Source organism: Giraffa tippelskirchi, chromosome 11 (assembly GCF_054371585.1).
Source record: "Giraffa tippelskirchi isolate mGirTip1 chromosome 11, T2T-mGirTip1v1.2.pri, whole genome shotgun sequence".
Lineage (NCBI taxonomy): Eukaryota > Metazoa > Chordata > Mammalia > Artiodactyla > Giraffidae > Giraffa > Giraffa tippelskirchi.
This window is the reverse complement of record NC_137285.1, coordinates 4,407,205-4,422,063: the sequence shown is the minus strand read 5'-3', so window position 1 is coordinate 4,422,063 and position 14,859 is coordinate 4,407,205. Positions and strand designations below refer to the sequence as shown.

Here is a 14,859-nt window from a genome sequence, read left to right as displayed (position 1 = left end):
CCATGGGGTTGCAAAGAGTTGGACACGACTGAGCGACTTTCACTCTCAAGATCTTACAGGTGATCAAGTGGGATATGAATCCGGCCAGGCTGACTCCAGAGCACCCGTTTTAAAACCGCTGCGATGAGCCAAGCAGAGGAAAGCGGTTTGCAAAGAGCTGTTTTGATTTTTACGGCTGCGGTTGAGCCCGCGTGTGGGTCACGACCCGAGCGAGGGTGGAGCAGGGGTCACTGGGCGCCCGGCCCGGTCCAGCCGGGTCAAACCTCCACTCGGGGACTCGGAGGCGGTGCCCCAGGCCCCGCCCCTTACCTGTAGGTCCCGCCCCTCGAACCTTCCAAGCGAGTGTTCAGCCGGTGGGCGGGACCAGGTGCAGTGGGGAGGGGGATGTGGGCGGGGGCTGGCGCGTGAGTGGCAGGCGCGGGCGGGCGCCGTCGGCTCCGCCCCTCGGGCCTCGCGGCTGAGCCGGGCGGGCCCCGGGCGGCCCGGGCGGTGGCGGCGCTGGGGAGGGCGGGCCGGGGCGGGGCCACGCTCGAGCCCAGCGTCCCGCTCCCATGGCCGCCCCCGGCTCCCTGCGCTGCCCCCTCTCCCCCGGGCCGCGCCCCGGGGCCCCGCACTGACGGCCCATGGCGCCGCCCGCCGCCCGCCTCGCCCTGCTCTCCGCCGCCGCGCTCACGCTGGCCGCCCGGCCCGCGCCCAGCCCCGGTCTTGGCCCCGGACCCGGTGAGTGAGCGAGCCCCCCGCCGCCGCCTGTCCCTCGCGGAGCCCGCCCAGGGGCCCAACTCCCTCGCCCCTGCTTGCTGGGGCTCCTTTTCCAGAACCTCAGCGACGCCCCTTGGACGAGGCGGCCCTTCTCCTCGGGCCCCTCCGCGACGCCCCCGGCCGGCGCCCTCTCTGCCTCAGTACCTCAGACCCGCTCCTCAGCGACGCCCCTCGGACAAGGCGGCCCCTCTCTTCAGGACCCGAGACGCCCCCGGCCGGCGCCCTCTCTGCCTCCAGTACCTCAGACCCTTTCCTCAGCGACGCCCCCCGGGCCTGGAGGTCTCCTCTCTTAGGACGCGAGACGCCCTCAGGCCCCTCAGCGACGCCCCCGGCCGGAGCCCTGTCTGTCTCCAGTACCTCAGACCCTTTCCTCAGGCTCCTCAACGACGCCTCCCCCTGCCGGGAGATCTCCTCTCTCAGGACCCCGCACCCCCAGCCCAGTTCAAGTCCCTCGGGGCGACTCGCCCCGCTTGGGGACGCTGCCCCGCCCCCACCCCCTCAGCGACACCCCAGGCCAGGACGCTCTCCGGTCCCCTTCCCTCCCATGTCCGCGGGTGCCGAGAGGCGACGAGAGCGGGCTCCCGGCCCCTCTGCCCGGGTCTGCGCCCCACTAGCCCAGCTCTGTATCTGCGCCTCGTGAGGAGTCGAGTTGACCTGCCTGTCCTACTAGTAGAGGCGGATCTGGGTCCCGAGACGACCGGCTCTGCCCTGCCTGAACGTCCCCTTCCCCCCCCAGGGCCCGCTTTGAACTTCCCGGGGACTCAGGTGCAGGTCCAGCGTGGGGGGAGAAAGAAAGGAAGGGGGTGATGGCAAACGTCTCCCCTACAGAGTTCAGGGTGCTCATCGTGCGAGTACAACGCAGAGCCCCCGTTTCCCAGGGTAGCTCCATGCTTTAAACAGGGTCACCCGCTCCCCAGGCTAAGGTCAAGGCCAAGTTTTCCCCACATGAGGCCCTAGACCAGGATGGAAGCTGGAACTTGCTTAGCTTGCCCTCACACCCTTCCTTGCAGCAGAACTCGCCCAAGTTGAAGAGCAGGCAAGAGGGCGTTGTCTGGCCCAGGTACCTTTCTCAGCAGGTTGTTCAAGTATGGGGAATTGGACATGAGGGGAAGGGGTGGGGAAAGTGCATTCAGATTTGCCTGAGTGGGAAAACTCAAGCCTCTGGGTTCTCCACCCCAAGTCGCAGACTGTGATGTTGGAGAGACAGGATTTTGCTGCTGAAAGAAAACTCTGCATTGCTTTGTTTACTTGCCAGCTTGGTTTCGTGATAAAGATCAAGTTTAATGTTGTCACTTACTGCGTGATTTTGGGCTGTGCCTTCGGCTCTCTGAGCCTCAGTTTCCTCATCTGTAAAGGAGGGATAATGGTAATTCCCTTGCTGGATGTTGTGAAGATTAAAGGATATACTGCAGGTAACACGCCCACGTACAGCAGGCAGTCACTGAACACATTTAAGAATTCTTTTTATAGTGCTTCACAGTTCGCCAAGTGCTGGACACCTCCTTTGCCCTGGGAATGCTCTGAGTTTCCAATCTGATTAAACCCCGTAAAAGGCAAAGCTTGGCTTTAGAGAGGTAGAAGAGGGCTCTCCAAGTGCTGTAAACCTTAGGCTCAGGAAGGGGTTTCTGAGTGATCAGTGGCCTCTTAAGGGGACATCTACCAAAACTTCTGCAAAAGTTTGATCACTTCTGCTGTTTACCGTATGTGAGGAATGACGGAGGAACTTTCTGAGAGCCAGGATATGTCAACATAACTGTAACCTAGTAACCCCTTAGCTCCACTTTGCCATCTGTGTGGTCAGGATTTAATGTCCTCTATGGAGAGAGGTACGGGTGGAAATAAACTGGTTCCTCTCCTGGAAAGGGCAAAGTAATAGCTCCGAAAAGTGTTCAGGGAGCCTGCTGTGTGCTTAGGCTTGTTGGAAGGTGGCACCCTCCTCAGGCACCTCTGCTTCAGTAGAAAGGGTCAAGAGCGGCAGCCCTTCTGTCATGTGAACCTCACACCTCGGTGTGCTTTTATGGGAGGGTCTGGGGTTTGTGCGTGCCTGCATCTCACTTAGTCCTTAAGTCCTGCAGCCCCATGGAGTATAGCCCACCAGGCTTCTCTGTCCATGGGATTTCCTCCTCCAGGGGATCTTCCTGACCCAGGGATCAAACTCAAATCTCCTGCGTCTCCTGCATTGGCAGGTGGGTTCTTTACACTGAGCCACTTGGGAAGAGTGGGTCTGGGGTAGGGACAAATAAATAACCATTATGAAATGATTTCTGATAAGGCCCATGTCCCCAGTTCAGCGAGCCTCATCAGCTTTTCTCCCTGCCATCTTGATATAATACATCAGTGCCTTTGTGACTTTTCCTCTTCAGTTCCAGAGCAATTTGGGGGAGATACCACATGGTCTTCACCATCACATCCTGTCTAGAGCCTGCCCACGAGTTTTTAAAAATCCTTTCCAATAAAAAACATATTTCACTCTGAAGATATGTCAGGCTTGCCATTTTATATTTTTGATACTGTAATTTTCTCTAAAATTTTGTGGATGGAAAAACTTATTTCAATACTTACATTCTGCATAATTTTGTAATATTTAAATTACTGGTGGTTTGCATTTTTGAATGCTGACTTTATGAAAACAGTTAGCTCGTTCCCTATCAGTGATACTTCTAATTACAGTGTATAGCCAACCCCAAATGATCTCCCTTCTCTTCATCCTTTGAGATCCTCTCCCTTCCTTCACAACTGATAAGGAGGGATGTAGAGGTTAGTGGTGGAATCTAGACTCCCTCTTAAAGGAGAAAGGCAGCCAGGGCCATGGACTCTCCGACGTGGACTCCCATCTGGAATTTACTGACCTGCAGGGGACAGCCAAGAGGTAGGAAGAGAAGGCTGGGTGGACTTTAGCTCTGAGTTTTCCACCGAAGGCAAATACCTTCAGTGTTTCACCTTCACCATCAGTGTCTCACCACATTTAGGGCCTGCTGGGTGTGCGTCAACAGAGTGTCTCAACTCTGGTAACATTTGTCGTGAACATCATTCTATAGTTGACACTCATTCTTCTCCAGCTCCTCATCTGGAATTTGTCCCAGTAATGTGTCTTGCCCTAAAACCTGTGAGTTCAGTTAACAGTAAGAGCTTCATACTGTACAGAGCCTTGTCCCTTGTGGGAACTCCATTAATGTTAATAGGATTACCTGCAAAAATCCTGCCTCCCAGTGCCGGAGACATGATTCAATCCCTGGGTCGGGAAGATCCCCTGGAGGAGGAAATGGCACCCCACTGCAGTATTCTTGCCTGGAGAATCCCATGGAGAGAGGAGCTTGACGGGCTACAGCCAGCCCATGGGGTGGCGACGAATCGGACATGATTGAAGGGACTTAGCATGAACGAACAGAAGGGCTGAGAGGAGTGAAGGGGACCAATGTGCATGCCAGTTTCTTTTATGCTTTTAGTATTTTAAGAGACAGGGAAACGGTCAAAACTGACCTGGCATCAAAGAACTCTCATCTTTTTGAGAAAACTTCTCACTCCTCAACAAAGCTATTGAAGTGTTTGAGATAGGTAAGGAGACCTTTTATAAATCTTAGAGCAAAAAGAAGTTCAGTTTAAGCTCACTGCTAAGAAACAGCAAGTTGGTACATTTAATAGAGATATTCTTGATGTGCTTACTTATGATTTCGGTTATTTGGATCAAAGGCAGTCAGTGATGAAGGTAAAATATATTGCTTTCAATTGCTTCACAGTGTACAGATTAGGAATTCCGTGTGATGGGCAATATATTGTCTTTAGTGTAGAATTCTCAAGCCTGAAATGCCATCTGAGGCTCTATATCAGGTGTCGGCAAACATTTTTTATAAAGGGCTAGACAGTAAATAATTGGGGTTTTGTGGGCCATGTACTGTCTGCTGCAATTACTCAACTCGGGCTTTGTAGGGCAAGAGAGGCCATAACAAAATGTGAATGAATGAGAGTGGCTGTCTTCCAGTAAAACTCACACGGACACCCACATTCAAATTTCATGTAATTTTTATGTGTCACAAGTTTTAGTTTTTTCAACCATTTAAAAGTTTAAAAAGCAATTTTTGCTCATAGGACATACAAAAACAGGCAGTGGGCCAGAGTTGGCCTACAGGCTGTACTTGACCAAGTCCTGCTCTAGGTCCATATGTATTGATTTTTTTTTTTTCCCAGTGTTCATTGGTCTGGAAAGGTGACAAGAAGGCAAATGATTTGGTGAATGAATGAACCTTTTACTGGTAGCTGACTTTAAAAGACTTTTGAGAAAGGGTTGAAAAGGTTAATTTTATGTTATGTATATTTTACCATGATTAAAAAGAATGTGTCCAAGAGGGAAATTGTATGCACATACATTTGGATCTTTACTAAGACTTTAAAAAAAAAAGCTTTAAAAAAAAATTCAGTGTGGTTCAGCGTGCAGTACATAAAGAAAATAGAGCCTGCCTCAGAACCAGCCCAGGATTTGTTCAGCTATGCAGATGTTGTTTGGATCAAACTGTTGAGAGATCTGTTTCTCAGAGGAAAGCCCAGGCAGCAGGTGGCACCAGCCCTGAGATATTTAAAAAAAAAAAAAAGAAAGAAAAAAAAATAAAAGAGAAAACAAACTTCTATCATTTTCCTAAACAGTTGAGTTTTATTTCCATGGTTCTATCGTCATTTTTATAAAGTGGCCTTTAGAAAAACAACAATGTGTTTAGCATGGCTGATTATTTTAAAACATTTTTGAAAAAAACAAAATGAAACAAACATACCAAGTTGATTGTATTTGTACTGTGGAACAGTTAATGCAAAACACTTGGGAGAGGCTGGAAGTTTGGATCTGCAGCTTTTGTCTGGGTTTTTGCCTCCTGAATAAGGACAACAGAGGAGGAAGTGAATATGTTCCTTAGCAAACTACCTGTGCAGGTTTTGAGGTGAGGTCTCCTCAAGCCCCTTATAGTCACCTGGCAGGTTAGTTTCTGGCTGACTCCTGGTGAATGGGTGAGACTGTGACTGACCTTCTCCCATGTTACTTTGATCTTGAGAATCCAGCTGGAACCCAGAAGCGTGAGTCTAGGAGAGGAGCCGGAGGTCGCTCTGTATTTTTCCCCCCTCTCTGTTGTTTCCAGTGTCTTGCTCTCACGATAGCAGTGCTTCTTCCCCAGACCTCACCTCTGGGACCTTATCCTGGATTCAGACTGAACAGAGAAAGCAAAGAAGCCCTTGTAGAAATGTCAGAAGGGTGTCCCTCCTCAAAAAAGGCCGCTCCACAGAAACCTGCCTTGTCCTTCTATAAGGAAATCTTCCCACTCCCCACCTGCCTTTAAACCACTTTCTAGGTAAACACCTCCGTTGCCTAGACTTGCACCAGTTTGAAGAGGAATGAGGTTGGGGACTAGGAAGAACTTTATAGACCAAAGATTTCAGGCCACCTCCTACACAAGGCTGCTTCTCTCTCCTACTTAGAACAGTACCCTCTCGGAGCTGCCCCTTTGCTGGGCCCAGCTTCTAGTTTCTCTCACCACTGATTTAATCCCTGGCAAGTAGCCAGAGCATTAAACTTTTATTGTTCAATTTTCCACGAGGGCGGGGTCCCGCTTCTAGTGGGCTGAGGAGGCTTCCAAGCCAGAGTGTCACACCACATTAGCAACTTCAGACTTTGAGGGCTGGACTTCTTTCAGTTTGGTTAGATTCTCGGTTAGAACCAGAGCAGTGTACTCACACTCAAAGTTTGAAAGCTAGGAAATAATAAAAACAGCAGAGGCAACTTTTAAAGATGATTCAGAACAGTTGTAGCGTTGACTTACAGGACTAACTCTGCCCAGTTTCTTGATATCTTCCAAACAGAAATGTTAAGTGGCTGTCCATGTTCTCTGGTGTCCTGACGTTGGGTGAAAACATGGCGGCCAAGTAGTCCTATTCTAGAACAGTAGGGATTGTTAACCAGTGTCATCACAGTATGTAAATTACTTGCTGCTGTTCAATCTATAAAAATTCATCTTCAAAGAAAATTATTGGACTGGTAAAAATATTTTTAATAATGACCACAGAAGCCATATTTGTTTTTCTTTGATGTTCTTCCGAAGACTTCTTCTGGTTTTAATCAGATTGTTCCCACATAAAATACAGTGGAAATCTACAATAATAAAATCCCTATTCCTATGTCTATGGGGAAATAAACAGGATGGGGACTGTCCTTTTAAGGGACTTTCCCCTTCCTTTTCCCCAGACTCAAAGCCTCTATTACTGGTGGGTGTTTTGGCATCAGTTAAGGGCCTTCAATCCTTCCCTCCCTCCATGTTTTGCTCTTTCATTAAAGTGTTTCTGTTGTCTAATTATATCCTTTCAATCAAATTAGAGACTGCAGCATCTGGTGAGGGCCATAACTGCTGCCATCTGCACCTCGTATATACAGGCCTTTTCAGCTGAGAATCACTCAACTTCCAAATGGCAGGAAGAGATTTGGAAAAAGTTAAGTTGGAAGGGAGGTTAACTTAAAAGGAACGTCTTCAAAGGCTGGGTGCGTCTCCCTGCTTTGTGATGTGTGCACTGCCATGCAGAAGTTCAGCTTAGCTCACCAAAGATTCTCCTCCAGTGCTTCTGGCCAGTGAAGGATTTCTGATTGTCTTAGCTGAAATAACTAGTCCTCTCATCCTTACGCGCCTGAGGGGGTCCCCGGGCTGAGCTGAAAATTTCTCCCTTGAGAAGAATCTTTTGTTGTGTGACCACTGGTTAATGGGTATGACACTCTCTGTTTATTTGACCATTTCTTCTAATTCAGTGGTTTCAACTAGAGGAGATTTGTGCCCCCAAGGGACATTTGACAATATCTGGAGACGTTTTTGCTGTGGGGAGGGGTGCACTGCTGGCATCTAGCAGGTAGAGGCCAGGGATGCTGCTGACGATCCTGGAATGCACAGGACAGCGCCCCTCTACAGGATTATCCAACCCGAAATGTCAGTCGTGCTGAGATTGAGAAACCCTGTCCTAATCATGTTATTCTTTTGCCCTCTCTTCTCTGTAGCCTCAGAGTAGGTGACTCTGATCAACATCTTTTTTCACTCTTAAGAAAAGAGATTCTTCATCCATATCTAAACTCCTTAAGCATTTCTGTGAACAGGGCTTCAGAAAACTCAGTGGATTAAGGAGGTCTGTGGGTCACCGTATGTTTCCACTTTCTCTAGAGTAAGAGTGCCAGATTAAATACAGGACACTCAATTAAATTTGAATTTCAGATAAACAGTAATTTTTTTTGTGTTTGTCTCATACAATATTTGGAAATACTTATCTTAAAAAATCGTTCGTTGTTTATCTGAAATTCCAATTTAACTGGGCATTCTGTACTTCCATTTGCTAAATCTGGCAACCAAATTCTTGATCCATGAAACATTGCCTGAAACTTTAAACCTTTGACCAGCAAATCAGTCTGTTGGCCACCATCTGTCCTCATTGTTCTGAGTGACTAGAGGTGACAACGATGCCTGTTCTTGTTTGTAGTCGGCACTGCACTGAGACTTTCCTTCTGCCTCAAGCTGTCTCCACGGCCAGGATTTCTGAAACTTGTCTCTTGAGTCATATCTTTATCTTGGGACTGACTTTTAACAAATGTTATCAAATGTCTACTGTATGCCCTGCATCTCTGACTAGGACTTGTCCCTGTACCAAATCATAGAGAGCGATAACTTTGTTGCTTTGGGTTTTAATTTAAAGATGTGCTCTAAAAATATACTGGGGCTTCCCAGGTGGCTCAGTGGTAAAAGAATCTGCCTGCCAGTGCAGGAGACTCAAGAGATGTGGGTTCGATCTCTGGGTCAGAAAGATCCCCTGGAGTAGGAAATGGCAACCCACTCCAGTGTTCTTGCCTGGAATACTGAGCCTGGTGGGCTGCAGTCCATGGGGTCGCAAAGAGTCGGACACGACTGAACACACACTCTCCTAAAATACACTGTCTACCTGGCAGTCAGCTAGCCCCTCATTCAAGGGCAGTTGTATTATTTGCCCACCCCATATCAACCAAGGGAAGCTGAATAGCCCAGAGCCTGGCTTCCATGGAGCATTGGCTGCCCTCCAGGATTCCATTATTGGGGAACTTTCTCACTGTCTGAAATTAAAAATCGGGCACAGGCAATACTCATGAGACTTGTCCAGAAGCTGGATTGTATCAGTTTATTTTATCTCCTTTTTGTCTGGTTGAGAGCTTCAGACAATGTGAAAGTGTTGCTCAAGAGATGGTTAGGCGAGGTGTAGATTTGAGCCAGGTGTCTCCTGAGTCTTGCAAGCAGACTCAGAATAGAAACAGGTGTATTCATTGCAAAGAGGGCTGCTCTTTCCCTGTTACAAACAATTCTACCATGGATTCCATTTAAATAGCAGATTCCCCTGGTTTAAATAGCAAGCATTTGATTTTCAAATACTGTGATTTACATAAACTTTCCTGGAACTTCTCCCAGGTCATTTCACAGTATGGCACTGACAGCCAGGGTGGAGGCCCAAATTGGTAAGGAAACCTGGGCTCTCTGAATATGTCTGTCTTGGGTTCCCCCCCCACCCCCCAGCCCTCCATACACCTGCTTCCCTCACTCAAGAGACGTTTGCCAGGCATGTTCTGTGTAGTCTGTAGTTGCTGAGAGTACAGAGATGAGTGAACCACTCAGGAAACTTACAGGCTAGTGGAAGCAGGGCCAGGTGCTTCTGGAGCAATTACAGTTCAAGATGATCAAGTCTTAGAAGAACTTGGGCAGCAGGGGCTGTGGGACTTGTTTTAGAGCCTGTGGTTTCCATAGGAGTGTAGTGCTGTCTCCTCTGAACCCTGAGCTTTCAAATAGTTCTCCAGCATTTGTCTTGTGTTCTGATCCTTTAGAATTGACTTATGATGCACTAAGTTATTGTCCATCAGAGAAATGGACTTTGAACTTGAAAACATCTTATTATGCTTCCCGTTTCCTTACATGAACACTCTAGTGTGAAATTTTATTTCAAGATTGAAGAGAATATTTATAAGTAAATACTTAAGTAGACCCACTGATGCTCAGGCATTACACTGAGAGAGGTGCCATCACTATGCTGTGATAGAATATGTCCTGCTGGCATTAGCAGAAAAGTCCATGGTTAATTAATGAAATGTTTTCCTTAGAGTTCTGCTAAGCTAGTGACTTCGGAGCGAGTTCATGCTTTCACTGAGGCCTGCCCTAATCTTTCTGTATATGTTGATAGGTGAGTGGTCATTCTTTTTTATTTTTTTCTGGCTGCATCAGGTCTTAGTTGTGGCACGTGGGTTACATTGCCCCGAGGCATATGGGATCTTACTTCCCCGACCAGAGATCAAATCCCAATTCCCTGCATTGCAAGGCAGATTCTTAACCACTGGACCACCAGGGAAGTCCCTCATTCTTTCTTAAAAGCTATCTCCTGGTCTTCAATTTGATGGGCGTACTTGTTTATAATATCCTACAGAATGACTGTCAGTTCCTCAAGCACTACTGCATGTTCATGGTGACTTCCTAGCAAACACACATGCTTCACTGTGACCGCCATGCATGCTGTCCAGTGGGTCCTCCCTGGGTAAGAGTGGAGCATACTCCAGATGAGACCCAGACTGGGGACTGGAACCCAAGCAGCCCTGCATTCAGGGCCTGCTCTGCTTTGATAGTTATCTATTTTTCAAATTTTTGTATAACAAGTAATGAGGACCCCTCTCTGAAGTTTTTTCATGGGTCTTCTGAGTTTAAACCTCAGGTCCATTGCTTAGTATAGGTTCAGTGTTACTTAGAACAGTCTTTTAATCAAGTATTTTATCTGTTAATGGGTTGGGAAGATTCCCTGGAGTGGAAAATGGCAACCTGCTCCAGTATTCTTGCCTGGAAATTTTCATGGACAGAGGAACCTGGTGGGCTAGAGTCCACGGGGTTGCAAAGACTGAGCAACTGAGCACATCTGTTAATACAGATGAATAAGCTGGAGATTTAAATAGAAGACCTCGGGTCCTCTTCCAAAAGTATGCATTCTCTAGTTAAAATAACTTTGAGAGTTACAGGATGCTGTTTTTAAGCACACTGTTTCTATGAATGAAAAGGAAAACCTGAAAGATATTTTAATAGAAAAGCTACTGATAATTTAAATAATTACAGTGATTATTTTGTGGCAGTTCTACTTTGGGCAAAAGTACAGAACTACTTTTTCCTGTGGTCATTTGAATGAATGAACACATAGTCCAAGAACATGGTAGGTGAATGTCTGTCTTGATTTTAGATGAGTGAATTTATGGTTGATTGAGTTTGATCATAGTTCTTGAAAAAGAAACTAAGGTAGATTAATTGTAAAACAACATGTTAGTATTTTCAAGATGTCCTTTCAAAAATTTTTAATATGGGAAATTTAGAACATATACAAAAATAGAAGAGTGTAAGGAAGTCATTATGTATCTATCTCCCAGCTTCCATGATTATCAACCAAGGCCAGTATTATTTCATTTGTATCCCTTTGATTCCTACAACTGGATTATTTTGTAACAAATCTCAGATATCATATCATCTCATCTGTAAATATTTCAGTATGTATCTGTAAAGGATAAGAACGCTTTTCAAAAACATAGTACCACTACCATTGTCACAGCTAAAAAATTTAACAATGATTTGTTAGTATCATCAAATATCCAGTCCATTAATCAGTATTTAAATATTCCTGATTGTCTCATGGGTGTTTTTTACAGTTCAAACAAGGATCTAAACAAGGTACATTTAGGTGATCTGACTCTATTAACCTAAGTCTCTATTCACCTAGAAGTTTCCCCTTTTTTTCTTTTTCATATATATGTTGAAGATGTAGCTTCAAAAAAGCTAAGCAAAAAAGAGTGCTTAAGAGCTAAGAGCCTCTCCAGAGGCAGGGCCCACACGGGAAGTGAGTTTTTTTTTTTTTTTCCTGAAGAATCGTCGCTTCCATTAAAGAAACAGAATTAGAGCATTGTAAGCGTGGAAGAGATTTTTAGTCATTAAGCCTTTCCTGTCAAATTACCTCAGACTTTTGCATCTCTGTCCTATTTTGTTAGAATCCTGAGATTAGAGTTTAGAGTGAAGCGACGTTGGCTCCAATCCCCTCATTTCACAAGTGAAGAAGTGGAGGCCCAAATCCAGGTGATTTCTTTAAACCTCGCAGTGTCAGCTACTCACCTAGTGTCATTTCCTCTTTCTGCCAGTGATTCTCTATGCACCATATATATAGAAGGCCTCCTCCTTCCCCACAGACTACCTTCTCTCTGGGGATCTAGATCTAGATCAAGATCTAGATCACTTGCCTCCTTGTAATCATGGGAATCCCTGCCCTTGGGGAGCCATCGGCATTGAAGATGTAGAGTTTCTTCTTACAGGCTCAGCCCCATCAGGGTGAGAAAGGCTGAGAACCACTGCCTTCTCAGGGCCACGCACCTCTTGACCACTGGGTTCTGTGTAACTGAAATAAGTATTCCTGAAGTGCCTTTAAGTGTCTGAGGGCAAAAGATGATTTTGTCAGGGACTGCAGGCGTTGAGGACCTACACACAAGTTCCCACCAGACACTAGTCTATTGGAAATGCACCAGGTGTGTTGTGCAAACATCTGACGACACTCTTGTGTCACCATCTAAGTATTTTCCACCTCAGCCTTGAATTTCTATAATCTACCTGCCTGCCAAACTTAACAGATATCTTTTAAAAGAACAGAAGATATTCCTGCTGAAAAATATTTTCTGCCTTATTTTAAGATGCCATAATTCAATTTAATGCTTGTTGATTCGCGTTGATTTCAAACAAGGCTAAAACCAGCCAGATTCTTCCAACATAGGATTGATAAGAGATGCTGAATGGTTCTATGTGGAACAGAAACTTGACTTTGGTGGATTAAAAACAGTGACTCTCACAAACATTACATAAACAGAGATCTAACTAGTAATTAGCTACCAGAAAACTAGGAAAATTCAAGACTCAGTATGAGAAAAAATTTCTATTTCTCAATAATGTGGTTAGGAATGGTTCAGGGAAACAGTGTCGTTAGGAATAACTTAGAGTTTCATTGAGAACTTATTCTTCAACTTTATTAAATGTTATTGAGGAGTAGAATGTCTTTTGCTTTCCCACCACTATCTCATATATGTCAAGTTTTAATTATTTTAACAGAATACCTCATTACAGTTTTAAACATGAACTTTAAAAATTCAGTATATGTACAACCCACCAAGGGTTAAATTGCCTGAGACTCTTAACTTGGCATTTTCCTCACTTATAATAAGTACAAATATTGAATTATGTGATTTCAGTAACATATATAAACAAAGACATGTTTCATCACACAGTTGGAATTTTAAGAAAAGCATAGACCTTTTTCGCCTTACCTTTTATCCACTGAATGCTGGAATTCAACATAGGGTTCAAACCATATATATTTTTTCCTTTTACTTATCTATTTTCAATTAATTTTTATTAGAGTATAGTTGCTTTACAGTGCTGAAAAGTTTCTGCTGTACAGCAAAGTGAATCAGCTATACGTGTACATATATCCCCTCTTTTTCAAACACTACATACTTTTTTCTGTCCGCATGGTAGCCTGGTAACTGTCAACAGAATTGTAGATAGCAGAATGGTGTGCCTGTCCATCCATGGCATATTGCCTTTTATAGCTATGTATTTTTATGGGGTAGAGTAAACTACATGATCGTGATTGTTACAGTATTTTCAAAGTTATAATAAAGTTTGATTTTTTTACACTGTTTAGTTACATAATAATACACTGTTTATTTACATAATAATAATTTATGGGGCACCTACTGTGTGCTAGGCACTTTACTTGCAGCTCCTCTGATTCTTCCAGTTATCCCGAGCTATTAATAATCAAATAACCCTTTGTACCAGTGAAGAAACTGAGGCTCAGAGTTCAGCTGCATGCCTGCAGCTTATAAACCACAGAGCTGAGCTCTGACTCCAGCCAATACCGTGCTCTTTCCATGCTAGAAATTTTTCTTGCTAGAAAGTAGTGAGAAAAGTATTTGATTTAAACTGTTTCATAACCCTGGAGATTAAACACTCACTCCTCTAAGTTTACATGTGCATGTATTTGTATTCTGTAGGTATCACTTGTTCAGGTGGTCAGGGCTGCATAGAAAGGCTTTAGGGGCTCCGTGAGCACTTCTGAAAGTGTAAACTGTTGTGTATGTGATGGTTGTCTGGGGAGTCAGATCCCTGTCTTTCAGCCTGTTCTCCAAGAGGTCTGTGTGTACATAAAAGGGTTAGGACTCCTGATCTCCCTGACTGCCTTCATTTCAGAGATAAACGTGAGTTGCAGAAGGGATGTGCTGTGAAGGCGGTGCTGAGCTGCCAGGTCAGAGCCAGAGCAGGGCAGGCCCGCGCCTGTCAGCATCCTCCTCTGACCACAAGTGCATCTCCAGTTGTTAAAAAATAAATGCCACAAGCCATACTTTGAAGGATTTTGGTGATGGAGAAAAAGATAAAGCATCACCAGCTTAGAAAGGCAGAATTAATCCCGAGTGCTTCAGGCTTATGTCTAACTTAAGGACTGTTTTCCTTCAGTCCCCCAAAACAAGAGACTTGGGGTTCTTTGATAGAGAGGAAAGGTCCAACAGAGATGAATGGAGTGGTCTCCAGCTAGAGAAGACAGGCAGGAGATAAAGCAGTGCTTTTCACAGCTTGTGATCCCTTCCTTCTCAAAACCCCTTCTCCCTTAAAGATCCCACCTCCCAGACTGAACTCTGTCAGCTTTCACTGCTGGGTCCTTCTTCCAGGCCTGAAATGCAGCAGGGCCCCAGGGCGCGGCCCAGATGTTCTCTCTCTCCACACAAACGCTGTTACTTCCACACTTCTGGATCTGGCCTTGGTTTCTTTCCTCAACCCTGGGCTCATCTAGCCATCTGCTTACTCTCTTATCTCCATCCAGTTTTCCTGTCCAAAACCAAAGCCTTGATTCCACCGGCAAGATACTGTGCCTCATGGGTCCACCCCATCGTAGTACATGGCAGCCCCATTCACCCAGCTGCCCAGGCCTACCTCCTTGGTGTTGTCGCCAACTGCTCTTTCTCTGGGACCCTGTATTCATCAAACCCCCGCCCCCCAGCAAATACTTTGGTTC

General features: G+C 45.7%; 1 protein-coding gene across 7 annotated transcripts in view; it reads left to right on the top strand.

Annotated features, from left to right (window-relative positions):
* Positions 1-481: 481 nt before the first annotated feature.
* Positions 482-14,859, top strand: part of KREMEN1 (kringle containing transmembrane protein 1) — an 81,257-nt gene continuing 66,879 nt past the window's right edge. For 5 of the 7 annotated variants that reach the window (XM_081542831.1, XM_081542832.1, XM_081542830.1 and 2 more), the window contains exon 1: positions 484-720. In XM_081542831.1, coding sequence (XP_081398957.1) covers positions 624-720 — 97 coding nt within the window. In that variant the 5' untranslated portion in view covers positions 484-623. Of the gene's footprint in view, positions 721-14,859 lie in introns of all 7 variants that reach the window. The other 2 variants (XM_081542834.1, XM_081542833.1) reach the window with 2 other exon arrangements.